Source organism: Leucopleurus acutus, assembly GCF_964270905.1.
Source record: "Leucopleurus acutus genome assembly, chromosome: 11".
In the NCBI taxonomy this organism is placed as follows: domain Eukaryota; kingdom Metazoa; phylum Chordata; class Mammalia; order Artiodactyla; family Delphinidae; genus Leucopleurus; species Leucopleurus acutus.
Window position 1 is genome coordinate 28,628,954 of NC_139152.1, and position 26,584 is coordinate 28,655,537.

Below are 26,584 nucleotides of genomic sequence, written 5' to 3' on the forward strand. Positions count from 1 at the left end.
GAAGAACACTACATGATTATAGGGATTGATCCAACAAGAAGATATAACAATTGTAAATATATATGCACCCCATCTAGGAGCACATAATAAAGCACATATTAACAAAAATAATGGGAAAAATTGACAGTAACACAATAATAGTAGGAGACTTTACGTGCCATTTACATCAATGGACAGATTATCCAGGGAGAAAATCAAAGAGAAAACACCAGCCATAGGACACATTAGAGCAGATGGATTAATAGATACATATAGAATGTTCCATCCAAAAGCAGTAGAATGCATACTCTTTTCAAGTGTTCATGGAACATTCTTTAGGATAGATCACATGGTATGCTGTAAAACAAGTCTCAAAAAATTGAAGACAATAGCAATCATATCAAGCATCTTTTCCAGCCACAAAACTATGAGATTAGAAATAAACTGTGAAAGAGAGAAAGAAAAAAAGAAAGAAAGAAGGAGGGACAGAGGGAGGGATGGAGGGATGGAGGGAGGGAGAGGGGGGAAAGGAAGGGAGGGAGGGGGGAGGGGGAAGGAAGGGAGGCAGAGAGGAAGGGAGGCAGATGGAAAAAATGCAAACACCTGGCATCTAAAAAACGTGTTAGAAACTGTGTGGACCATTCAGCAGTGGTCTCAACTGGAGGCATGTGTGAACAAATCTCACAAATAATGCTAAAGAAGGCCAGACACAAAGCCACTATGTGATTTTGTTTATATAAAATTCAAAACCAGGCAACACTAAACTATGGTAATAGATGTCAGAAAAGTGATTACTTTGCAGTGATGTGGGAAAGGGAAGAGAATGGCTTCTGCAGTGCTGGTAAACCTGTTTCTTGATGCAGGGGTTTGTTATAGAGTATATTCAATTTGTGAAAATCAATTGTGCTGTATATGTAAGATCTGTACACTTTGACTTACAAAGTTTATTTTTAAAATGTGACCCTTTAGTTCCATCTCTTACGTTTAGAAAGCCCTTCCAAACTGAGAGATTATTTCATAGTCGTCTATTTTCTTTTATTTATGTTGTTTTCTTTCTACTTATGTGGAAATTATTTCAGTCAATGATATGAATTTTAATTTTTAAGTTTGAATCTTATATATAAATTATTTCAAGTCATATGAAAGTATCTGTTATATTTCAATTTATCATTCTGATTCTCATTCAAAAGTAGAAACTTGGTTGTTCTTAAATAAACAGCTACCTCTTTAGTGGGTGCCAACCTGAGTTAATGTATAATGTTGGGTTTGGGAGATAGATATTAATATTAAATATTGTCTACAGACCAAATTAAAAGTAACATTTGCAGATAACTTGAGTTTTTTCCTATGCCAAGAAGTTAATCCTAATTCAGCAATGGTGACACTAGAGATATAAAATGATTTATTTTGGAAAGGTGGACTTATAACCCACATCTTTTCTAACCCACATTTATAAAACCTCAGCTCCATTCCTTTGCCTTAATTCCTGAGCCTACTAGAATGTTTTGTCCCATTCTCAACAGTTCTTCCCTGTAAATTCCCTTTCTTCTGTTTCCATAAATATATAAATTCCATGACTCTATAAATTCTCTTTCTTCCATTTCTATGATTCAGGCTTTCTTTAGTTCTGATTTCTTTTCTCTTTTCCTAAGCTACATTGTATAAAATATTTTCTACTGCTCTGTTGCTCTCTTTACTATTCTTTCAGTATCAGTTTACTTTTAAAAAGCTTATCCCCATTACATTATTGCACAAATTATGATACTGTTGTAAAAAAAAACCAATTTCAGCCTAGTAACAAATATTTATAATTTTTTCCATAAATACCCATATTTGTTCCATATTTTAACCTAGTGAAAACTGCAAATAATTACAGAATTAACTTTGGAAAATTCATTCTAATGACAATAATGGCATCCATTCATTGCTTATTGCTTACAGATGCAGGAGTTGGCAATTAAAGTGGTGGATGAGAGCAAGGGAGGTATCAATATGATTATGACCTTTCAAGTGTGCAAGCCTGGGATTATTATAATGCCTAGAGATGATATTCAAGGGGTGTAAATCAATAGAGTCAAAGTAAATATAAAAATACAAAAACATTTGTCTACTCACCTATTAATAATTAGCCATTGTTCAGAGTCTCTTGTGTACCTTCCTAATAACCCCAGCTTCTGAGAAACTTCCCCTAGGCTCTCAAGGCCACCCCACAATCCAGCAATTAAAAGGTTGACCTTGGAAAAGAAAAGAACTTCCAGGACCCTACTCCCATTGCTCTCATTTATCTTGACAGGTGACAAACCTTTGAAATCTTACCCCTGGTAATCTTACAATGGAATAAAACTCATGAGAGGAATGGCAGATTTAAGGGTAAAATTGATGATTAATTCAAAATTGAACATAAGCAAATATTAGGGCTCAGTCTCCTATTTGTAAAATAAAGAGTTAACTCTAAAGGTCCCTTCAGCTCTAAGGACTCTAATATTACCTTATTACAAAAATTAGAAATTAACTTATTTTCCAAACTTGATTGATGACACTGTAATGGAAGCAAATGAATAGTAAGGTGATCAAAAATAAAAATTTACACTATAAATGTATTTTTTTAATTTGAATTTGATAATTCTACATGAAGTTGGTAAAACTCATCAGAATTTGAACATGGAATAAAGCATAAAGTTAATTAAGCTGTATGACAAGAAGACCATAGATATGTGAATATAAAATCTAAGATGTCTATAAATTAAAAAAAGAATAAGCAAATGACAGCTGAATTAATTACTAAATGCCCAAAGTTTCACTAGAGGCATAAAAGCTCTAATAGTATTCAAGATAATTTAACAATTTCAAGTAAAGGGTGGAAATGAGGAGATAACAAACACTGATGGAGAACTGAGAGTCCATTAGATAGACAACATGGTTATTTTAAATACTATTTTCTATAACAATGAAATAATACAGCAAGAATCTACTATTGGGTTGGCCAAAAAGATAGTTTGGGTTTTTCTGTAACATCAAATGAAATTTTTGGCCATCCCAATACATTAAAGTCATTATAATCTGTACTGTGAGGAATAATAAGACAAAACACAGTCCTTAACCTCAAGGAGTTTACAATTTAATATGAGAGATAAAGCAGAAAGAAATAATTTCAATATAAGACATACTATGTTAGATATGCTAATAAATATTCCTAAATGGCAAGTGCAACACACAAGAGAGAAGGATTAAATGAATTTAGACATATAAAGAAATCTTTCAGACAATTCACAGCATTTAAATTAAGCCGGAATAGAAAACCAACAGGCAAAAATAAACACAGAAGAAGTTTTCCATGTGTTGAGGCTATCTAAGCAAATATATGGTGATAGAAGAGAGCAGGGCAAACTCTGAAACTGCATAATTGATAGTGGCTTAGAATAGCACTTCCCAAAATCTATCCTGCATATATCTTTTAGTTAAGCACCAGTTTGAAATGTTTATATAATTTTCTTCAAAATCTTATTGAAAATAAGAAAAATCTTTTTTCCTTGAAATACAGATCTGAGAGAACCCAAAATCATTCAAAGTGAGCAAAAGAATATAAAAATATTAAGAAAAATTAAAATATTGTTGTATAAAGATTGGAGTTTTTCATTAAGTCACATCACGTGGTAAGCTGTCTGGCACATAGTACATGTTCAATAACAATTTCTTCCAAAATTAATTAACAGAATTTCTATTGGATGATAAATAAATAAAAACATACGGAAGTAAAAAATTGATTGCCACTTCAGTTTTCAAATATATACTAATTAAATCATTCTTTCATGAGAGCAAGAGTAATAGATTGAAGGGGAAAAGAGGACAACACAAGCTAAATGTGAGAAAAATCGTTACTTAAACTTTTAGTAGGTGGAAGAAAAAATAGTATGTAAATAAAATGTATATTATGAAATTCTGTTTATTAGCATTTTTTTAAAGTTTCAAAGAAGTAATAGGTAATGGAATAAGAAAAGATGCTGACTCTTATCTATTGAATGCATGTTTAGGACATTGAAGGTTAATTGCAAGTAAATAGAGGGCTATTGTTAGAGAAAGATTAATTAGAATAAGAGGAAATTAAAATAATCAGAAAAATATAAAGGTTTATATAAAAGCCTCCTTGTAAATGAGTTATAATGTCTCAGACAATGTTAAGTTCTTGAGCGAAGCACTGAACCAGGAATCAGTTATTTTATATCATGATGACATATAATCATGTAAATAAAACACCAAATGCATTTATCAAATATTATTTTCAAAGGTGACATACTAGAAAATGATAACATTTGTACAGCATTTCACAGATACATTTATTTACTTATAATGAGTATCACTATTTTAAATGGCTACATTTGAAAAATTCAGAGTGATAATGAAATTTTTACTCTATGTTCAGAGGACACCACAAGCCAGGATTTTATGACTGGCAGTTCACTAGCTCAGCCACTTCATCAAATCATCATTTTCTGGGAGACAGAAATTTACTCAGTGGCCCTTTTACAATCAGTCCCACATTAGAACCACTTAGTTTTAATGCAGAGCTGTTCCATTAATGCTCCTTGAATTTTAAATTAAGCTACTAAGCCAGCTGAAGAATTTGAAGCTTTTCAAGGATACTACCACTGATTGTTTTTGTAACCCAGACTAGTCAGTTTCTTAGCACTTCAGCTTTTCAATTGTTAAAATGAGATTTAAATATTCTTCCTTCACATCACTTGATGAAATGGTAGGAACTATGGGAATGATTTTAGAAAAGTGGTGTAACTTGTTGAAATTAAGTACATAAGTACATTTAAACCAATTATTCATACCAAGGTGAAGCGATGTCTCTGCACGCTCAAATCACTGTTAATGTGTTAAAATTTTAAAAAAGTACATATGACTTTCTTTTATTTTAAAGTAGCTCAAGATACCCATTTTAATGTCAGCTGGTTGCTTCTCAACAGCATTACCACATTTTTGTATATCTCATAGATGCACAAGATGTTTGCTACAGAATTAATTTCAAGTTGATGAATTGAGTCAGACATACCATCAGATTTCTAACCTAAGATCACACCAATTCCTGAAGTTCCTAATCTGTAAATACCATTATCACCTCAATTATCTCATGTACCCTAGCAAGTAAAACACAATATAAGTGTGTAACACTGTCAACCATTTTTCACTTGAAGTTTTGACTGAAATACTCTCTAGATTGAAACATCAGATTACTCTACTGGTTTCCTATGGTTAAATTTATAGACTAAATAATATAGATGACTGACCAACTTTTCTCCACTTTGTAAGGGGACAACTCTAAACTTGTATTGAATGCAGACAAATAAAACTGATCTAAAAATGAAACAATTGATATAAAGTTATTTATATGCATAATAAACAGAAACCTCAATTAAATACAGCCAGGAGATCAGCAGAGGAAGCTCTCTCACACTGCAACAATAGCAGAGTCCAAAGGAGAAGAAAGACTCATCTTCCTTCCTGGCAAGGACTCAGACAATGAAAAGCCACATAGTCTTTCTTTCTTTTTTTTTTTTTAACATCTTTATTGGAGTACAATTGCTTTACAATGGTGTGTTAGTTTCTACTTTATAACAAAGTGAATCAGCTATACATATACATATACATATACATATATCCCCATATCTCTTCCCTCTTGCGTCTTCCTCCCACCCTCCCTATCCCACCCCTCTAGGTGGTCACAAAGCACCAAGCTGACCTCCCTGTGCTATGCGGCTGCTTCCCACTAGCTATCAGTTTTACATTTGGTAGTGTATATATGTCCATGCCAGTCTCTTACTTTGTCCCAGCTCACCCTTCCCCCTCCCCATGTCCTCAAGTCCATTCTCTAGTAGGTCTACATCTTTATTCCCATCCTGACCCTAGGTTCTGTAAATTGATACAGCCACTATGGAGAACAGTATGGAGATTCCTTAAAAAACTAAAAATAGAGCTACCATATGACCCAGCAATCCCACTACTGGGCATATACCCTGAGGAGATCATAATTCAAAAACAGTCATGTACCGCAATGTTCATTGCAGGTCTATTTACAATAGCCAGGACATGGAAGCAACCTAAGTGTCCATTGACAGATGAATGGATAAAGAAGATGTAGCACATATATACAATGGAATATTACTCAGCCATAAAAAGAAACAAAATTGAGTTATTTGTAGTGAGGTGGATGGACCTAGAGTCTGTCATACGAGTGAAGTAAATCAGAAAGAGAAAAAAAATACAGATTCTTTCTCTACTGTAGCTCTCCCAACTTCTTTTTTTCTTTATAAAAGCAGCCCCTTCCCTTGCCCTGCAGGGACTTGCATGTGGCTTGCCCTGGTTACAGACTCTGAATTGAGATTCTCCACTGATTCTAAATAAAGCCATCTTTGCTGGAGAAATATCTGGCAGTTTATTTGTTTCAGGTCAACAATTTCATTAAACTTTACACAGTGCTGTCCAATATGATAACTGCCAACCATATGTTGCTACAGGGCACTTGAAATATAGCCAGTCTCAGTTGAGATGTGCTGTAAGCATGAAATACATACCAGATTTCAAAGACTTAGTATAAGAAAATTTTAATTTTTCTCCTTAATAATTTTATATTGATTCCATAATAAAATAACATTTTGCATGTATAAGATTAAATTTTTAAAATTATTATTACATCAATTTCACTGGCTTAGTTTTACTTGTTAATGTTGCCACTAGAAAATTTGAAATACACATATGACTCACATTATATTTCTACTGAACAAAGCTAGTCTAGCTGTCAAAAAGAAAAAAATAAAGGATGGAAGCCACCAAGCAGATACTGTTTTCTAAAAAGAAGAATCAAAAGCACTCGGATATACATTTATAGAATTTAAATAATGATACACATATAGGATTTATGACAAATATTAAAGATGGCAGGAAGACAAAGAACAGAAAGCAGTCTCTGCTGATAATTACATTGTATCATAAAACACGAGTATCATATCCTGTTCACTCTGATTTAAGAAAAGAACAACTACATTGAAAAATTATGCCAAATATATAAAAATGAATGCAAAAATGTAATAGCAATATGTTAATATACCACATGTAACCACCAGGTGGAATATCAACTTGTATCACAATCTACACAGTGACTATCTTATTGTATTATAAAACTTATATCTGCATTATTTTATAACTTTTAAGCATCATTTTTATCGGAGACTAAATTGCCTTTCAAATTTCATATATTATTTAGTTGAAAGGATTATCAAATTCATTTAATGATGATTTTGCTTTTGCTTTTTATAAGTCATTCACCAAATGATAATTTTGCTTACATTAAAAAAAAACCTAAAAAAAAAACCTGCTTTAATGTACATGGATTATACAGAATTCCACATTAAAATATTTTATATTCAAATATAGAGATATATTTCACATTAAAGAAAGCATTTTTACCCCAACATTAAAAAGTTATTAGGCCACTTATATAATTAAAATGCATTCCTCTCATTATTCTACTAATTGTAAAATTCATTTTGAAGAAATATTTAAAGTTCCCCTAACAATCTTTTCCCTCCCAACTTCACCCTTTTATTGTCAGACAGTCTTGAACTCCTCAGGCTTCCTTTGAATGTGCTGCTCATGATGGCATATCTACCACCTGCCAATCTTTCTCCCAAATAATTGATAATCCAATGACAACACAAACTTACAAAACCATGTATCCAAATATTTTCTTTGCTGCTAAATTCATGTCTCCAAGCATCATTTTTAATTGAAAAAAGTCCCTAAAGCTAATGAATCAAATGCTTTACTTCTTTGAACTACATTTCATAAATGATGTCTTTCTCTAACTCTACTTTTCAATCTATCCCTACTCTCTTTGACTTACCTTTGCTCTCACTCTAATTCACATAATATGAGACAGCTCTTTTATACATTTCACTAGCCTGTTTGATGTCTCTTAGGATTCTTTCAAAACATACACTCATTCATCTCTACCAAATTACCAAACTTCTTGTTACATAAGACTTTTACCTAAGAATGATTCATCCATTTTTTACATCACATTGAAAGCAAGGTACAGGAATACCTTGGAGGTATTGTTAGTTTGGTGCCAGACCACCACAGTAAAGTAAATATCACAATAAATTGAGTCACATGAATTTTTTGGTTTTGTAGTGCATATAAAAGTTATGTTCATTCTCCAAATAGATCACATGCTGGCCACAAAACAAGTCTCTATAAATTTAAGAAGATTGCAATCATATCAAGCATCTTCTGTGACCACAACAGTATGAGACTAGAAATAAACACAGAAAACACTGCAAAACCACAAAATGTTAAGGCTAAACAATATGCTACTAAACAATCAATGGGTCACTGAAAAAACCAAAGAGGACATTAAAAAAGACCTGAAGACAAATAAAAATGGAAACACAGTGATCCAAAAGTTACGGGATGCAGCAAAAGCAGTTCTAAGAGGGAAGTTTACAGTGATACAAGCCTACCTCAGGAAACAAGAAACTCTCAAATAAAGAATCAAACCTTACACATAAAGGAACTAAAAAAAGAAGAACAAATAAAACCCAAAGATAGTAGAAGGAGAGAAATAATAAGTATCAGAGCAGAAATATATGAAACAGAGAGTAAAAACAGAAAAGACCAATGAATCAGAAGCTAGTTCTCTGAAATAATAAACATATTGATAAACATTTAGCCATGCTCATCAATAAAAAAAGAGCCCAAATAAATAAAATCAGAAACAAAGGGACAAGTTACAACTGATACCACAGAAATACAAAAGATCATAAGAGAATACTAAAAATTATATACCAATAAAATGAACAACCTAACATAAAATAAACAACTAAGAAAAAATAGATAAATTCCTAGAAATGTAAACTCTCCCAAGACAAAATCAAGAGGACATTTTTAAAAAGACCAATTCCAGTAATTACATCGAATTAGTAATCAAAAAACTCTCAACAAACAAAAGTTCAGGACCAGATGGATTCACAGGTCAATTCTACCATCATTTAAATCACTTAGGCATTTAACCATCATTTAATCATTTAACATTTAACACAATCATTTCACACCTATCCTTCTCAAACCTATTCCAAAAAGTTGAAGAGGAAGGTATGCCAGAATCACTATGATACCAAAACCAGACAAGATGCCACAAAAAAGAAAATTACAGGCAAATATCACTGATGAGCAGACATGCAAAAATCCTCAACAAAATATTAGCAGACGGAATTCAAAATACATTTAAAGGATCATAGACCATGATCACGTAGTATTTAACCCAAGGATGCAAGAATGGTTCAATATCTGCAAATCAATAAATGTAGTACACCACATTAACAAACCAAAGGTTAAAAAGCATGTGATCATCTCAATAGATGCAGAAAAATCTACTGTCAAATTCAACATCCATTTATGATAAAAACTCTTAACAAAGTGGATATATAGGAAACATACCTCAACGTAATAAAGACTATACATGACAAGCCCACAGTCAACATCATACTCAATGCAGAAAGCCTCAAAGCATTTCCTCTAAAAGCAGGAACAAGAAGAAGATGCCCACTCCTGCCACTTTCATTCAACAAAGTATTAAAGGTCCCAACCACAGAAATCAGATGAGAAAAAAAATTAAAAGGAATCCAAACTGGAAAGGAAGAAGTAAAGTGTCACTCTTTGCAGATGACATGATACTATATATATATATATATAATATATATATATATATATATATATATATGAAATTCTAAAAATGCTATCAGAAAACTATTAGAACTAACAAATACATTCAGTAAGTATCAGGATACAAAATTAATATACAGAAATATGTTGCATTCCTATACACTAAAAGCAAACTATCAGAAAGAGAAATTAAGAAAACAATCCAAGTTACAACTGCATCAAAAAAATAAAATACCTAGGAATAAATTTAACCAAGGAGGTAAAATATTTATACTCAGAATACTATAATACATTGTTGAAAGAAATTGAAGATGAAGCAAAACAAATGGAATGACATACTATGCTCACAGATTGGAAGGATTTATATTGTTAAAGTGACCATACTATCCAAGACAATCTACAGATTCAAATTCATCCCTATCAAAATACCAATGTCATTTTTCACAGAACTAGGATCAATAACTCCCAAATTTGTATGGAAATCTCTGATAGACAAAACAATCTTGAGAGAGAAGAAGAAAGCTTCAGGTATCACTCTACCTGATTTTAAAGTCTACTACAAAGCTACTGTAATCAAAATATTATGGTACTAGAACAAAAACAGAACCATACATCAGTGGAACAGAATAGAGAACCCAGAAATAAATCCACATTTACATGGTCAATTAATCTACAACAAAGAGGGAAGAATATAAAATGGACAAAAGACAGATTGTTCAATAAATAATGTTGGGAAAATTGGACAGCTATATTCATAGGAATTGACCTGGGCTACTTATTCACACCATACACAAAAATAAACTCAAAATGGATTAAGACTTAAGTGTAAGAACTGAAACTATAAAATGCCTAAAAGAAAAAGTAGGCAGTATACTCTCTTACATTCATCTTAGCAATATTTTTTTGGATCTGTCTCTGCAGGCAAAGGAAACAAAAGAAAAGGTGAACAAACGGGACTATATCAAACCAAAAAACTTTTGTACATCAGAAGAAACTATCAAGAAATAAAAACACAGCTAAAAACACAGAATGAAAGAAGATATTAGCAAACAATATATCTGAAAAGGGTTTAATATAAAAAATGTGGAAGGAACTCATACAACTCAACAACAATAAAAACAAACAAACAGAATAAGAAATGGGAGAGGACCTAAATAGACACTTTTCCAAAGAAGACATACAGATGGCACATACACCAGGCACATGAAAAGATGCTCAACATCACTAACCATCAGGCAAATTTCAAATCAAAACCTCAATGAGATATCACTTTACACATGTTCAGAATGACTATCAAAAAAGACAACAAATAACAAGTGTTGGTGAGAATATGGAGCAAAGGGAATCCTCATGTATTGTTGGTGGGATTGTAAACTGGTGAAGCTACTATGGAACATAGTAAGACAAATTCTCAGAAAATTAAAGAACCGCCATATGATCCAGCAATTTCACTTCTGGGTATTTTCCCAAAGAAAACAAAAATACTAATTTGAAAAGATATATGCACACAAATGTTCATTGAAGCATTATTTACAATAGCCAATATATGGAAGCAACCCGAGTTTCATTTGATAGATGAGGAAGATGATACACACACACACACACACACACACACACAATGGAATATTACTTATAAATTTAAAAAAATTGAAATCTTACCATTTGCGACATGGATGAATCTAGAGGGTATTATAATAAGTGAAGTAAGTCAGACAGAAAAAGACAAATACCTCATGATTTCACTTATATGTATAATGTAAAACAAACAAACAAACAAACAAAACTAACAAATAAAATGAAAACAGACTCATAGATACAGAGAACTACTGGGTGGGTGCCAGAACGTAGGCAGGTAGTGGGTATGTGAAATAGGTGTAGGTGGTTAAGAGGTACAAACCTGCAATTATATAATAACTAAGTCATGGCATACTACACAACATAAGCAATATGTTCAATAATGTAATAACTTTCTATGATGATAGATGGTTATAATACTTATCCTGGTGATAATTTCATAATCTATGCAAATGTTAAAATACTTTGTAGTACACCTGAAACTAACAATATTGTATGCCACCTCTATTTCATTTAAAAATGTTATGTTCACACTGTACTGTTGTCTATTAAGTTTGCAATAGCATTATGTCTAAAAGAAACAATGTGCATACCTTAATTAGAAAATACTTAATCACTAAAAATGCTAATCATCATCTGAGCCTTTGGCGAGTCACAATCTTTCTGCTGGTGGAGGGCCTTGCCTTGATGAATTTTTCTACCCATGTAAGCAGAAGAAATAAGGGGAGGTGCTTCCTCAGGACAGGCCACTTTTTCAATCAAATTTTTTCCTGTATTAACAGTAGTGCTTGGGTATCTAGACATTTTCATCTTTTGGGGCTTGGCTGCTGGCTTATATAAAACACAGAGAGAATGGCCTTGCTTAGATCTTGAGCTTTAACCTAATGCTTCAGCTCCGTTTACCAGTGAGCTCTAGGCTGGAATGGAGAACACTAGCCAAGTAAAATTAAGTGACTTTGATTTCCCACTTGTCATTCTCCTTTGGTATCTGTATATTCAGTCCCTTCAGGAACCACCTAAAGAAACAGTTATCTAGAGCAAGGTGAGATTTGAGCATGTCTGGGTTCCTTGGTTTAACATCATTTAAAAACACTTCAATATCAGTCCTACTTAAAACAGTAGAAACAGTGGAAAAATACTTAAAAAAGAAAGAGAAAAAGTAGTGTGTTCCACTCTTTTACTCATTAAGATGCTGGGGTATGCAGAGGGAGACCATGATTTTGGAGCTCTGCTTAACTGTTTTTATTGGCAATCACCAGACATAATTCCAGAGTTTTGTTTTGCTGTTTGTTTGTGAGGTGTGTGTCTTTTTTTTCTTTTTGGAGGGGGAGCTCAGGTGTGTTCCTATGGATGATAGGTGTAGAAAGGTTATAGGAATCTTCAGAGAGATTATGAGATACAGAAATTTGAGAATCACTACTCTAGATATAAAACTAGAATCTATAAATTGTGCATAATGAGAACTCATCAAGTCCAAGTTGAAAATCTTTACTATATTACTAGAAAGAAGGATGACCTCTATTTTATTTCACAAGTTTGATACAATCATTCTTAAAATCTCATGTGAACACCTCAGTAATGCTTAGAAAAACAAGACAAAAAATATTCAATATAAAATTAAAATTTGAAAATGTGGTCATTTCAGCATATTTGCTTCTTAAAGCATTATAAGTTTTAAGAGCAAAAACAAAAGAAAAGACAATGCCTTACCTTCCATCTCGATCCCAGTCGTACACCTCTACTTTGACTGTTCTGTCCATGGGGAAAACATACACACAGAGTGAAGTTACTTAGTAAGATCAAATTAACATATGATTGAATGTTAAAAAGTAAGTTATAGATTTTCTTAGATAAAATATGCTTTCAGGTTTTACAAAATAGTTTAAAGTTGATTTTGCTAATTTTAATACTATTCTTCAATTTATATCTTAAAATAGGTTTCTAAAATCATACAGATTTTTAATTCTTTAAACAGAGTAAGAAAGTATATGGGAAAAGCATTTATAGTTTGACATAGCTTCTCAATAGAGAGGTATAGAGCTACTCCTCCACTCTTCAAAACCATTATCTTAGAGAAGTATTTCTCAAACTCAGCATGGATCAGAATCACATGGAGGGCTTGTCAAAACGTGAATTGTTGGACCTCATGCGCAGTGTTCCCAGTTCAGTAGGCCTGGGTTGGGCCCAAGACTTTAATTTCTACAAGTTTCATCAGTTGCTGCTGATGCTGCTAAATAGGAACCATATTACAAGAATCACTTTCTTAGAATGAGTACAATTAAATAGAGTTATGATACTATTAAATAAAGTGACAGTCAAATAGCATAATAAATTTTAAAGTAAATTTAATGACATATACCAATATACCAATCAATAGTTCTTTCTATGATATTTGTTAATATAATAAATCTTCATTTTTCTAATATATGAGTAATAAGATAAAAAAATATCTTTTGGGGTGAATAGGGGGTTTTGTATTATAATCTTACAATCAACTTTCATAAGAAAAAGAAAATAACTTTGATACTAAAAATCTTCAGGTATATTGTGGGAAGATCTTCAGGGCCACCTCACCCACCTATTTGTAAAACACCAGAATTTCCTTGTTCTACATGTCTAGAACCTTTATAATTCAGCAACCATGGGAGCAGTGATATCAAATAGGATTCTCAGGAGTAAATCAGGGTTTATAACATATGTAGTCATAAACTTATGTATCTTGTATATTTACTTATTCCTCTCTAGAAAGATAATACCAAATGAAAATCTTGAGGAAATGAAAATTCTGGGATGACTTTTGAATATGTTAAACAAATATTCAATATATTTTTATCACTTTGCACATTTTTTTCTTGAAAATTAGTTAAATCAAATTTTAATTTCTCATATTATCCCTCCTCCCCAAATCATTGTGGATTAAAAAAAAAGTTATTTAAAAAAATTCTGAATAAATCAACTATGCTTTTGTAAATACACATTTACATTGGTAAAGGAGCCAACTTAATTTTTAAAATTCAACTTAGATTATTGGATACAAAAACTATAGTGAATATTCAAAACTCTCAGAAAAGTTGTCATTTATTTTACCTGTCATAATCGCCATTACATAAAGCTCTGACTGAGATCTTGAATGCTTGCCAAATAGGATTCAGAGTGTTTTTGACAACTTCTGTTTTATGACAAATTGTAAAACTGTAAAAAAAAGTTTTCAGTTATTTTCATGATTCAGTTATAATATATTGTTTTAGTAGTCATTCTTCTGTTTCTTTTTGTTCAGAATACATGTTACCAGTCCCTCTTTTGCTGCTATATCAGTCAATAAAAAGAGATTTGCAGTTTTAAAACTTTAAAGGTTAGCTCATCATAACATAAAACAATGAGATTTCACAATGAGTTTACTAAAAATGATCTGCAAGTTCAATAAATCCTAAAGCTGCATTGTAAATACTCTCTATAAAAATTGTGGTGACAAATTGATACAGTGAAAAGTATCCATGGGTCACTAAGAATATGAAGGTCATCAGTAACCCTGAGAAGGGCAGTTTTGCTGGAGTGCTGGAGACAAAAATCTGGTTGGAATGGGTTTAAGAAAGAGAAGAGAAAATGAGGTAGAGTGTATAAACAACACTTTTGAGCAGTTTAGCTGTAAAGAGAAAAAGAGAAATTGGGGATAGCTTAAAGGGGAAAGATTAGTCAAGTGAAAGGTTTGTTTTTTGTTACTTTTTAATTTTTTTCAAGATGAAAGAAATAACAGCAAGGTTGTATGCTAAAGGAAAAAGTACATTAGAGAGAAAACAATCTGTGATGCATGAAAGAAAGGGGATAAAAGATAGAGCAATGTCCTGAATAAGATGCAAGTGGATGGGATAGAGGAAATCAATGGAGGGGTTGGCCTTGGGAGCACAGATAGTCACTTTGCAGAGCATTCAGGAAGGTCGAGCACAGGGGTAGATGCTGTGATGGGATCTTGAGGAAGTTCTCCAATTGCTTCCATTTTCTTATTAAATAGAAAGCAAGATAACCAGCAGAGAAGGAAGAGGGCAAAAGTGCTAAAGTGTCTGGGAGGGAGGGAAAACTGATGGATTAAGGAAAGGGAGTAAGATTTCTGGGGAGGGCTAAGGGCCTATTTAAGATTAGCATAATAAATTTATAGTAAGACCACTCAGTATGTGGTTCTTTCTTTCTTTAAACTGTTGACTCTATATACCTAAAGAATCCCTAGACGGAAGAAAGATAGCAATTCAACAATATAAAATAAGGGGTAGAATACATGGAGCCTTAAACTAGGTTTTCTGATTCAAATTCCATTATTGTTTCCACCAAATCATTCAATCTCCAGACATCAATCAGGTCCTGGAAATGTTTTTGCCTAAATGCAAATTTATGCAGCAGTTACTGAGCTATAAAATGTTTTAAATAATCTTGGTTAGAACAATACCTAAACACAATCTTCACTAAAATCTTAGTCGTCAATTGTTCTAAATTCAAGGGATCCCTCTAATAGTCATTAGCATGAGAGTTATTATATAACTACCATAGTGAACATACTGTAACTAAACCTCATAAGAAAATAATCTCATTTTGAAAGGGCCTTGAGTCAATTTTCTGCTTCACAGGCAAGAAAGCATCTCTCTGCATTAAGAGATAAAATAGAAACATAATATAAATGGATAATGTATGCAATTTAATATTTATGGCATTAGTGCCATACTCTTCCTGGTAGTATCCTCACCTATCTAAAGAAAATCATGTTACTAAATTGACAGAGCTCAAGAGAATATGTGTGTATATAATGTGGTCAAATGCTCTCAAAGTTGAGTCACCCAGAGAAATGTAGGAATCACTGGGGGCAAAAGACATTAAAAGAAAGAAAGAGGACAGAAAAGACTCTAAAAGGTTAATCAACAGCCAACATCATCCTCAATGGTGAAAAACTGAAACCATTTTCACTAAGATCAGGAATAAGACAAAGTAGCCCACTCTCACCACTATTATCCAACATAGTTTTGGAAGTTTTAGCCACAGCAATCAGAGAAGAAAAAGAAATAAAAGGAATCCAAATCAGAAAAGAAGAAGTAAAGCTGTAACTGCTTGCAGATGACATGATACTATACATAGAGAATCCCAATGATGCTACCAGAAAACTACTCGAGCTAATCAATGAATTTGTTAAAGTAGCAGGATACAAAATTAATGCACAGAAATCTCTGGCATTCCTAAACACTAATGATGAAAAATCTGAAAATGAAATTAAGAAAACACTCTCATTTACCATTGCAACAAGAAGAATAAAATATCTAGGAATAAACCTACCTAAGGAAACAAAAGACCTGTATGCAGAAAATTATAAAACACTGATGAAAGAAATTAAAGATGATACAAATAGATGGAGAGATATAGCATGTTCTTGGATTGGAAGAATCCACATTGTGAAAATGACTCTACTACCCAAAGCAATCTACAGATTCAATGCAATCTCTATCAAACTACCACTGGCATTTTTCACAGAACTAGAACAAAAAATTTCACAATTTGTATGGAAACACAAAAGACCCCAAATAGCCAAACCAATCTTGAGAACGAAAAACGGAGCTGGAGGAATCAGGCTCCCTGAATTCAGACTATACTACAAAGCTACAGTAATCAAGACAGTATGGTACTGGCACAAAAACAGAAAGATAGATCAATGGAACAGGATAGGAAGCCCAGAGATAAACCCACAAACATATGGTTAACTTATCTTTGATAAAGGAGGCAAGAATATACAGTGGAGAAAAGACAGCCTCTTCAATAAGTGGTGCCGGGAAAACTGGACAGGCAGATGTAAAAGTATGAAATTAGAACACTCCCTAACACCATACACAAAAATAAACTAAAAAAAAAAACTCAAAATGAATTAAAGACCTAAATGTAAGGCCAGACACTATCAAATTCTTAGAGGAAAACATAGGCAGAACACTCTATGACATAAATCACAGCAAGATCCTTTCTGACCCACCTCCTACAGAAATGGAAATAAAACCAAATGAGACCTAATGAAACTTCAAAGCTTTTGCACAGCAAAGGAAACAATAAACAAGACCAAAAGAGAAGCCTCAGAATGGGAGAAAATATTTGCAAATGAAGCAACTGAGAAAGGATTAATCTCCAAAATTTACAAGCAGCTCAAGCAGCTCAATAACAAAAACACAAACAACCCAATCCAAAAATGGGCAGAAGACCTAAATAGACATTTCTCCAAAGAAGATATACAGACTGCCAACAAACACATGAAAGAATGCTCAACATCATTAATCATTAGAGAAATGCAAATCAAAACTACAATGAGATATCATCTCACACCAGTCAGAATGGCCATCATCAAAAAATCTAGAAACAATAAATGCTGGAGAGGGTGTGGAGAAAAGGGAACACTCCTGCACTGTTGGTGGGAATGTAAATTGATACAGTCACTATGGAGAACAGTATGGAGATTCCTTAAAAAACTACAAATAGAACTACCATATGACCCAGCAATCCCACTACTGGGCATAAAGCCTGAGAAAACCATAATTCAAAAAGAGTCATGTACCAAAATGTTCATTGCAGCTCTATTTACAATAACCAGGACATGGAAGCAACCTAAGTGTCCACCAACAGATGAATGGATAAAGAAGATGTGGCACATATACACAATGGAATATTACTCAGCCATGAAAAGAAACGAAATTTAGTTATTTGTAGTGAGGTGGATGGACCTAGAGTCTGTCATACAGAGTGAAGTATGTCAGAAAGAGAAAAACAAATACCATATGCTAACACATCTATATGGAATCTAAGAAAAAAAAAAGGTCATGAAGAACCTACGGGTAAGATGGGAATAAAGACACAGAGCTACTAGAGAATGGACTTGAGGATATGGGGAGAGGGAAGGGTAAGCTCTGACAAAGTTAGAGAATGGCACGGACATATATACACTACCAAACTTAAAATAGATAGCTAGTGGGAAGCAGCCGCATAGCACTGGAAGATCAGCTTGGTGGTTTGTGACCACCTAGAGGGGGATAGGGAGGGTGGGAGGGAGGGAGATGCAAGAGGGAAGATATATGGGAATATATGTATATGTATAACTGATTCACTTTGTTATAAAGCAGAAACTAACACACCATTGTATAGCAATTATACTCCAATAAAGATGTTATAAAAAATAAAATAAAAAAATAAAAGGTTAATCAAAATATCTAAAGCAAAAGGAAGAAAATTAAGGGAGATAAGGAGAAATAGGCAGGAGAAAAACAGAGGGAATCAAATGAGAAAAAGCAGAAGTACACAAAAATGGTTAAGAAAAATTCTTAGGGACAAAAGTATGTATATTGTTTTCATAAACAGGCATCTGCCAATCTTCATAACACTACATATTCTTAAAGATTTACAAAGGGACTTTCTCTTCTTCTCTTATATCATATTCTAATATATACCAGTCTTTAGTATGGTGATAGATATAGATACCTTGCTATATAGGTATCTAGATAGGTAGGTAGAAGATAGATAGATGATAGATGGATGATAGATAGATAGATAGTAGATTAAATCGATAGAGAGCTAGATAGAAATAAAGCGACCAATGAACCATCTTCAAACTAACATGCTCAATAATCTACTGACTTCTAGGCCTTTTTGCTTACAGTTAAATCAAAATTTCTGTCATATTCCTAGTATTATCAGCAATAGAAATGAAATACATTGAAACTTCTTCTCTTAATAAAGTGACTCACCTTCTTAGTGAGTTACTTGTAAGTGAGGTAGTCATCTGTCTTCTATTAATCATTGTCATTTGTAAAGCATTAGATGAGATATAGACACCAAAATCTCTCTAGTATTCCAGCACTAGTGTAATTAGTGAAAATTCTAACAGGAGTCTGAGGTAGCTCTTTCTACTATTTTGGAGTATTGCTATATAAATATAAATGTGTATGTATATATGTATTACACATAGCATTATAAGAAAAATATTTTTATTAAATAACCTGTTTAAATACCTTAAATGAAGCCAATTACCATAAAACAGTTATTCCAAAGGAAAATTATTACCTAATTATGAATACAGGTCAAATTACTAAATAATGTGAAAGCAAGAAAATAAGAATTTGTAATCATATATTATAATGGATTTTCATTAATGCTTACAGTAGAAATTAAGTTTTATTCTTTCTTATAATATGAGCCTCAACCACTAGGCAACAAGCAATTTCTGAAGTAGCTCCGTGTTCAAATACATCTTAAAAATGAAGATAAAGTCTTTGCAGTTACAAAAACACACATAAAAATTGAGGAGTAAAAGCATTTTTATTCATTCAAAACTCATCAGAACAAAACATATGTATATTAATACATATGCCCTAATATATATATTTGGATCTAGCTGGCAAACTATTTTCTCTGTGTATATGCAAGTGGAAAGTTTTCTGAAATGAAATTCACAAAATTTTAGCAATAGTTATTTTTAAATGATTTGAGATTTTTGGATAAGTTGCACTCAATATTTATATTTTATTTAATCAACAAGTTAATACTATTTTTATAAGCATAATAAATTTTGTAATATATCTCTTACAAGGAGCATTAAATGTATGATAGACTGAAATTCTATAATTGTACAACAAATATTTCTAAGAAAACTAGTAAGAATAAAATAGAAAATTCAGGAAATAAGTCATTCAAACAGGAGGAAACATAAGAACTTTTTAATTCAAGAAAATTTGAACAATCCTTTAGTTTTTTTCCTAGCTGTGAAATGACTGGAAAATATGATTATTTCATCCACTGTCCAATATTTTTCACATGGGTAAATTAGTATTCAGATACAAATGCTACTCTAACATTTTTACCACCAAAATAGAAAAGAAGCATGCAAAATCCAACCATATGATACCTCAACAAAAATAACCAACAGTTGCCCAGTAGCTGCATCAGCAAAATTCATACACTATGTTAAGCTTCATTTTATATTGCTCAGTATAATCACTTTAAATAGCAAACTTTCTATTTTTATGTACCATTTTATACTTATTACATAATATTAACATGTTGTATAATTTCATATATAAGTGAAGCAGGTTACTTTTTTTTTATATTCTATTCTCCTAATTTTAATATCCAAATGACATTTTCTCTTTAGCTAGTATTTTATTATGCACAGTTAAGGAAAACAGAAGAGGAAACATTATACCATAAGATAATAATAATAATAACAGCTAACATAATTCTTATGTTAGGGAAGCTTCTAGATGATTTTTGTGTAGTAACTCATTTGATTCTCTCAACAGCCCTGGGAGATAACTATGATCATAGCCCATTTTACAGATGAGGAAACTGAGTGTCATATGAGTTTAAAAACTTGCCTATGGTCCCACAGCTATTAAGTAGCAGGGTCACGGTTTACACCTAGGCAGCAGGACCTCATTTAACTCATAAATTTAACCACTAAACTTTTTCATTACTACTGACAATACAGTAAGAATCATAGAAGATAACAATAAAATGTATTTCATCATAGAGTCATATGTATTAAATTATACTCTGTACAATGGAATACTACTCAGACAATAAAAAAGAATGAAAACTTTGCCATTTGCAATAACATGGATGGACTTAGAGGATACTATGCTACGAGAAATAAGTCAGACAGAGAAAGACATATACTGTATGATATTCCTTATATGTGGAATCTAAAAACTACAACAAACTAGTGAATATAACAAAAAAGAAGCAGACCCATGGATATAGAGAACAAACTATTGGTTACCAGTGATGAAAGAGGAGAGAGGAGGAGCAATGTTAGAGTAGGGAAATAAGAGTTACAAACTATTTTGTATAAAATAAGCTACAAGGATATAATACAATACAAGGAATGTAGCCAATATTGTAAAATAATTATAAATGAAGTGCAATCTTTAAAACTTGTGAATCACTATATTGTACACCTGTAACTCATATAATATTGTATATTAACTATACTTCAATAAAAAAATAAAATAAATTATAACTCTATAATACATTTTCAAATCACAAAGAAACCAGTCTAATCATAACTGGTAAAATATTCAAATTACTAGAGGGTAATGAAAAATTTTCCTGAATGTTAGATATCATTGAAAAAACCCTGTAGAATAAAAAGCAAGCCCTAAACTCCATATTCTTCTCCAAGAAATTGGCTTAAGCGTTCAATTCTATAACAAAATACTTTAGTTTCATAATTTTAGATTTCCACAAACATATAAATCATCCATTCTATTAAGGCAATAATATAATTTTAGGAAAAGTAAAGAGGAAATGTTTCTATGAAGCTGAAAATCATTCATTATAAATATCAAAAAAACATAAAATGCCTATAAAGTTACACATTATTATTGAGAATAAAAAATCAAATCAATTTTTTGATTACCAAAATATTTGTTTATCAATTTAATATGAATATCTGAGAAAAACTGATAAAGTCATAGTTATAATAGCCTTAAAATTCATAAAAGATAAATCTACCTGCCATCTTCATTACTTCGATAAAATACAAGAAAAGGATCTGATTTTCCAAAGAAGTCCTTCTTGTCCAATTTGTTCGCACAAAATTGCATCAGAACAGCATCCTACAAACAAAATTAATAAAATAGCTCAAAACCTGGGTGAAGGAGAGGGAGAAGATGGAGGAAGAGTAAGACGTAGAGATCACCTTCCTCCCCACAGATACATCAGAAATATATCTACACGTGGAACAACTCCTACAGAACACCCAATGAATTTTGGCAGAAGACCTCAGACCTTCCAAAAGGCAAGAAACTCCCCCATACCTGGGTAGGGCAAAAGAAAAAAGAATAAACACAGACAAAAGAGTAGGGACAGGGGCTTCCCTGGTGGCGCAGTGGTTGAGACTCTGCCCACCAATGCAGGGGACATGGGTTCATGCCCTGGTCTGGGAAGATCCCACATGCTGCGAAGCGGCTAGTCCCGTGAGCCATGGCCACTGAGTCTGTGAGTCCGGAGCCTGTGCTCCGCAACTGGAGAGGCCACAACAGTGAGAGACCCACGTATCGCAAAAAAAAAAAAAAAAAAAAAAAAAAAAGAGTAGGGACAGGACATGCACCAGTGGAAGGGAGCTGTGAAGGAGGAAAGGTTTCCACACACTAGGAAGCCCCTTCCCGGGCGGAGACTGCGGGTGGTGGAGGGGGGAAGCTTCGGAGCCACGGAAGAGAGCACAGCAACAAGGGTGTGGAGAGAAAAGCGGAGAGATTTCCGCACAGAGGATCGGTGCCAACCAGCACTCACCAGCCCAAGAGGCTTGTCTGCTCACCACTGGGGCGGGCGGGGCTGCGAGCTGAGGCTCGGGCTTTGGTCAGATGGCAGGGAGAGGACTGGTGGCGGCAACACAGCCTGAAGGGGTTAGTGCACCACGGCTAGCCGGGAGGGAGTCCAGGAAAATGTCTGGACCTGCCGAAGAGGCAAGAGACTTTTCTTCCCTATTTGTTTCCTGGTGCGGGAAGACAGGGGATTAAGAGCGCTGCTTAAAGGAGCTCCAGAAATGGGCGCGAGCCATGGCTAACAGCACAGACCCCGGAGACAGGCATGAAATGCTAAGGCCGCTGCTGCTGCCACCAAAAAGCCTGTGTGCAAGCACAGGTCACTTTCCACACCTCCCCTACCGGGAACCTGTGCAGCCCGCCACTGCCAGGGTCCCGTGATCCAGAGAAAACTTCCCCGGGAGAACACATGCGCGCCTCAGGCTGGTGCGACGTCATGATGGCCTCTGCCACCGCAGGCTTGCCCCGCACTCCGTGCCCCTCCCTCCCCCTGGCCCGAGTGAGCCAGACCCGTGAATCGCTGCTCCTTTAACCCCGACCTGTCTGAGTGAAGAACAGATGCCCTCCGGTGACCTACACGCAGAGGCGGGGAAAAATCCAAAGCTGAACCCTGGGAGCTGTGTGAACAAAGAAGAGAAAGGGAAATTTCTCCCAGCAGCCTCAGGAGCAACGGATTAAATCTCCACAATCAACTTGATGTGCCCTGCATCTGTGGAACACCTGAAGAGACAATGAATCATCCCAAATTGATGAGGTGGACTTTGGGAGCAAAATACATTACTTTTTCCTCTTTTTGTGAGTGTGTATGTGTATACTTCTGTGTGAGATTTTGTCTGTATAGCTTTGCTTTCACCATTTGTCCTAGGGTTCTGTCTGTCCTTTTGTTGTTGTTACTTAAAAAAATTTTTTTTTCTTAATAATTATTTTTTATTTTAATAACTTTATTTTATTTTATCTTACTTTATTTTATTTTATTTTATCCTCTTTTTTTCATTCTTTCTTATTTCTCCCTTTTATTCTGAGCCATGTGGATGAAAGGCTCTTGGTGCTGTACCCAGGAGTCAGTGCTGTGCCTCTGAGGAGGAGGAGCCAACTTCAGGACACTGGTCCACAAGAGATCTCCCAGTCCACGTAATATCAAACAGCGAAAGTCTCCCAGAGATGTCCATCTCAACACCAACGCCCAGCTTCACTCAACAACCAGCAAGCTACAGTGCTGCACACCCTATGCCAAACTACCAGCAAGACAGGAACACAACGCCACCAATTAGCAGAAAGGCTGCCGAAAATCATAATAAAGCCACAGACACCCCAAACCACATGACTAGATGTGGACTGGCCCACTAGAAAGACAAGATCCAGCCTCATCCACCAGAACACAGGCACTAGGCCTCTCCACCAGGAAGCCTACACAACCCACTGAACCAACTTTAGCCACTGGGGACAGACACCAAAAACAACGGGAACTATGAACCTGCAGCCTGCAAAAAGGAGACCCCAAACACAGTATGATAAGCAAAAGGAGAAGACAGAAAAACACACAGCCTATGAAGGAGCAAGATAAAAACCCACCAGACCTAACAAATGAAGAGGAAAGAGGCAGTCTACCTGAAAAAGAATTCAGAATAATGCTAGTAAAGATGATCCAAAATCTTGGAAACAGAATGGAGAAAATAAAAGAAACATTTAACAAGGACCTAGAAGAACTAAAGAGGAAACAAGCAATGATGAACACCACAATAAGTGAAATTGAAAACAGGCTAGAAGGGATCAAAAGCAGAACAACTGAGGCAAAAGAATGGATAAGAGACCTCGAAGATAAAATAATGGAATAACTACTGCAGAGCAGAATAAAAAAAAATAGTGAAAAGACCTGAGGACTGTCTCAGAGATCTCTGGGACAACATTAAATGCACCAACATTCGAATTGTAGAGGTCCCAGATGAAGAAGAGAAAAAGAAAGGGACTGAGAAAATATTTGAAGAGATTACAGTTGAAAACTTCCCTAATATGGGAAAGAAAATAGTTAATCAAGTCCAGGAAGCACAGAGAGTCCCATACAGGATAAATCCAAGGAGAAACATGCCAAGACACATATTAAGCAAACTGTCAAAAAGTAAATACAAAGAAAACATATTAAAAGCAGCAAGGTAGGGCTTCCTGGTGGCGCAGTGGTTGAGAGTCCACCTGCTAATGCAGGAGACACGGATTCGTGCCCCGGTCTGGGAGGATCCCACATTCTGTGGACCGGCTGGGCCTGTGAGCCATGGCTGCTGAGACTGGGCATCCGGAGCCTGTGCTACGCACGGGAGAGTCCACAACAGTGAGAGGCCCGCATACTGGAAAAAAGAAAAAAAGTAGCAAGGTAAAAACAACAAATAACACACAAGGGAATCCCCATAAGGTTAACAGCTGATGTTTCAGCAGAAACTCTGCAAGCCAGAAGGGACTGGCAGGACGTATTTAAAGTGATGAAGGACAAAAACCTAAAACCAAGATTTCTCTACCCAGCAAGGATCTCATTGAGATTTCAGGGAGAATAAAAACCTTTACAGACAAGCAAAAGCTGAGAGAGTTCAGCACCACGAAACCACCTTTACAACAAATGCTAAAGGAACATCTCTAAGAAGGAAACACAAGAGAAGGAAAAGACCTACAATAATAAGCCCAAAACAATTAAGAAAATGGGAATAGGAACATACATATCGATAATTACTTTAAACATAAATGGATTAAATGCTCCCACCAAAAGACACAGATTGGCTGAATGGATACAAAAACAAGACCCATATATATGCTGTCTACAAGAGACCCACTTTAGACCTAGGGACACATACAGACTGAAAGTGAGGGGATGGAAAAAGATATTCCATGCAAATGGAAATAAGAAGAAAGCTGGAGGGCTTCTGTGGTAGTGCAGTGGTTGAGAGTCTGCCTGCCAATGCAGGGGACATGGGTTCGTGCCCTGGGCCAGGAAGAACCCACATGCTGCGGAGCAGCTGGGCCCATGAGCCATGGCCACTGAGCCTGTGCATCCAGAGCCTGTGCTCTGCAACAGGAGAGGCCACAACAGTGAGAGGTGCGCGTACAGCAAAAAAAAAAAAAAAAAAAAAAGCTGGAGTAGCAATTCTCATATCAGACAAAATAGACTTTAAAATAAAGACTATTAGAAGAGACAAAGAAGGACACTACGTAATGATCAAGGGATCGATCCAAGAAGAATACATAACAATTGTAAATATTTATGCACCCAACATAGGAGCACCTTAATACATAAGGCAAATGCTAACAGCCATAAAAAAGGAAATCAACACTAAGAAAATCATATTAGGGGACTTTACCACCCCACTATCACCAACAGACAGATCATCCACAATGAAAATAAATAAGGAAACACAAGCTTTAAGTGATACATTAAACAAGATGGACTTAATTGATATTTATAGGACATTCAATCCAAAAACAACAGAATACACTTTTTTCTCAAGGGCTCATGGAACATTCTCCAGGACAGATCATATCTTGGGTCACAAATTAAGCCTTGGTAAACTTAAGAAAATTGAAATCATATCAAGTATCTTTTCTGACCATAATGCTATGAGATTAGATATCAATTACAGGAAAAGATCTGTAAAAAATACAAACACATGGAGGCTAAACAATACATTACTTAATAACGAAGTGATCACTGAAGAAATCAAAGAGGAAATCAAAAAATATGTAGAAACAAATGACAATGGAAACACAACAACCCAAAACCTATGGGATGCAGCAAAAGCAGTTGTAAGACGGAAGATTATAGCAATAAAATCCTACCTTAAGAAACAGGAAACATCTCAAATAAACAACTTAACCTTGTACCAAAAGCAATTAGAGAAAGAAGAAAAAAAAAACCCAAAGTTAGCAGAAGGAAAGAAATCATAATGATCAGTTCAGAAATAAATGCAAAAAGAAATGAAGGAAATGATAGCAAAGAT

General features: G+C 34.3%; 1 protein-coding gene across 1 annotated transcript in view; it reads right to left on the reverse strand.

Annotated features, from left to right (window-relative positions):
- Positions 1-26,584, reverse strand: part of LOC309969292 (copine-8) — a gene marked incomplete at both ends in the record, with an annotated part of 207,908 nt that overhangs the window by 109,155 nt on the left and 72,169 nt on the right. The window contains 3 exons of the mRNA XM_082851000.1: positions 12,988-13,029; positions 14,365-14,469; positions 21,796-21,899. Of these exons, the coding sequence (XP_082707126.1) occupies positions 12,988-13,029; positions 14,365-14,469; positions 21,796-21,899 (251 nt within the window). The remainder of the gene's footprint in view (positions 1-12,987; positions 13,030-14,364; positions 14,470-21,795; positions 21,900-26,584) is intronic.